This window comes from Gavialis gangeticus, unplaced genomic scaffold (genome assembly GCF_001723915.1).
Source record: "Gavialis gangeticus isolate Ggan-Ray unplaced genomic scaffold, GavGan_comp1, whole genome shotgun sequence".
In the NCBI taxonomy this organism is placed as follows: domain Eukaryota; kingdom Metazoa; phylum Chordata; order Crocodylia; family Gavialidae; genus Gavialis; species Gavialis gangeticus.
Window position 1 is genome coordinate 47,957,428 of NW_017728998.1, and position 2,641 is coordinate 47,960,068.

Here is a 2,641-nt window from a genome sequence, read left to right on the forward strand (position 1 = left end):
CCCGCCTTTCAGAAGGGTGGTAACTGGCCTGGCATTTCCTGGGGGCTCCCACACCACTAGAAGCCCCACTAAGCCACCCATCCCCAGCAGGGTGCAGTTTTAGGTCATGCCCAGAGCCAAGAGCCTCCTAGCCATCCCCATAAGCTCTTGCCCTTACCTCCTGGGTTGTTCCTGCTGCAGCTCAGCTAGGCAATGCATCTGCCTGGCTGGCAGCAGCAGACTGCAGCCTTCATATACTAGGGTTTCAAAATGGCTGCTGCCATCAGGCACCCGCTGGATGCCTAACCCAGGCCTTAAGGTGGCAGGCACTAATAGTGCCCTGTCACATGGTGTTTCAGAGGGACACCGATTTGTTTTGGTGTTTCGAATCACCATCCCGTTTTGTTTCGGCCTAAACGGTTTTGGATCTGTTTCAGAATTCCAACAGTGTTCCTGTCATAGGCTATAATGGGGAACCACAAAACTGCCTATAACTTTGTCATTTCTTGCCTGATTCAGATGAAACTTGCAAGTGTTTCTGGGAAATGGTTCAAAGCAAAACTAGTATCACTTGCCGGCAGCAGCAGCAGCATGCTGTCATCCCGCATGCAGATCTGGGGGCTGCTCCTTTGGGGAGGAGTCTGGCACAACCCCCACAGCCCTCCTGGGAGTACAGGCCCCTGGATCTGCATTCAGGATGACAGCAAGCTGTCACTGCTGGCTGGGGACAGCGCAAGCACTGGGTTCTTCCTGGTGCTCAGTGCGGGCTGCACCAGACAGACTTGGGTGCTGGTGCTAGTTCCAGCCAGCAGCAACAGCATGCTGTCATTTGCGTGCTCTGCAGCTGGTGAATGCAGAGCTTTAAAAAAAAAGCCCCATAGTCACCAGTTCTGGCAGCAGTGATTGCGGCCTCTGAGGGCTCATGGCAGAACCCCCCGGCTTAGCAGGGATCACCCCCTGCCCCCCCAGCACTCATGTGGCAGCTGCTCTGTGGCGTGGGTGCAACACAGCCCAGCAGGGCACGCGCTGTATAGGAACTGGGGTGGCTCCAGCAGTCAGCCAGAGCTCCTGGTTCGATTCCCAGCTCTGATCCATCCCCCCAACTCTTACCGGGGGGTGCAGCCCCCCAGATCTGCATGAGGCGTTTCAGCAAGCTGCTGCTGCTGGCTAGGGAAACAGCCCAGAGCCGCCGCTATCCCCAGCTGGCAGCAGTAGCCTGCCTCATCCTGCATCATCTGGGGGCTGTATCCCCTGGGAAGAACTGGGAGAAGTGATCAGAGAGCTGGGGGAAAGATTGGGGAGCTGGGGGAATGTTCAGGTATTGAACCCAACCCCCGGTTCAATTCTCCAGCCCCCGGTTCAACTCCCCAGCACTGGGGTTGGAAGGAAACTCAGGGACAGATTGTTGTCACTGGCTAGCTACAGATGTCAATACCAGGGCAGTCCTTCCCCCTGCCCCTCCTCCCTCTCCCTCTTCCCCTGCAAGCCCGCCTTCAAAACAGCTCAAAAGAGCTCCAAAATGTTTCAGAAACATCTGAATTGTTTCGGAAAATTTCCAAAACTTTTTGGATGTCCCATTTTGTTTCAGAGCCCTGCGTTTCATTTTGGATTCGGTGTTTCAACTGTCAAAATGCCCAAATCCGAAACAAAACAAAAAGGTCGCCAAAATTTCGCCCAGCCTACTAAGCATACATTTCCCTACAGTCCCATTTCTCTGAATCCCATTCCCTGTCAGCCAGGTCTCAATGAGCACTGCATGGTGTACTAAATTTAACAGTTGTTTTGACTGCATGCATGAGGGCAGCGGGTAACAGATGTGACCAAATGAAGGAGATAAGACAACTATTACCACAGAATGGTTTTAATTTTACAAACAGCACTAAGCTAATACTTACTTGTTTGTGCAAACTTTTCCAGTGCTATTAGTGCAAAAAGCATCACTGTTGGATGAGACTGGAAATTCTAAAGGACAAGACAACAAGATGAAAGCACATTAAACACATGCCACAGTTTTGTAGAACAATTTCTTCTGGTTTAATATAACAAAAGTATGTTTCTTAACTTTCCATTTATATTTTTAAGGCTCTTTTTACAAGGCAAAGGAATTCAGGTACTAACATGACAACAGGCATAGAACAAGGAAAGCAAAGAGGATGAAAGCTCTGTATTGTTAAATAGCATCTAAATGATTTTTAAAAATACCTCTGCTGAGAACTGATGTTTTCTTTACCATTTTATAACAAACGATTCTAAAAATCAGCCAACAAACAAGTAGTCAAAGGTCCCAATTCACATTTTATACAAGTGGTAATATCTGTTGGTGCTTGCAGATGTGAAAAAAACAAAAACAAAAAAATCCCTGGTACTTTAAACTCGGCGCATTCCTGCACTGAGCCCTGCGCATGCCCAAAAGAGGTAGCGCATTATTTCAACCTGGATAAGTCAATCTCTATAGAGATTGAGCACTTTAGTGAGGCTTTTTGGTGCTTTTATTTAATAGCCAATTGAATCAGTTTTAGCTAAAAGCACCAAAACCTCCTGCTGAAGTGCCCTACCTATACAGACTCTGTGGAGCTGGGCTGAAGTAACATACTGCTTCTTCTGGTAAAACACAGTTTTTGTTTTTGTGGGGGGGGGGGGGGGGGGAAGGGTGTGATGAGAC

The 2,641-nt window shown here is 48.8% G+C and overlaps 1 protein-coding gene across 2 annotated transcripts in view; it reads right to left on the reverse strand.

Annotated features, from left to right (window-relative positions):
- The window catches only part of RSPRY1 (ring finger and SPRY domain containing 1), a 103,796-nt gene that overhangs the window by 33,041 nt on the left and 68,114 nt on the right, over positions 1-2,641 (reverse strand). For both annotated transcript variants that reach the window (XM_019505880.1, XM_019505881.1), the window contains exon 8: positions 1,875-1,941. In XM_019505880.1, coding sequence (XP_019361425.1) covers positions 1,875-1,941 — 67 coding nt within the window. The remainder of the gene's footprint in view (positions 1-1,874; positions 1,942-2,641) is intronic.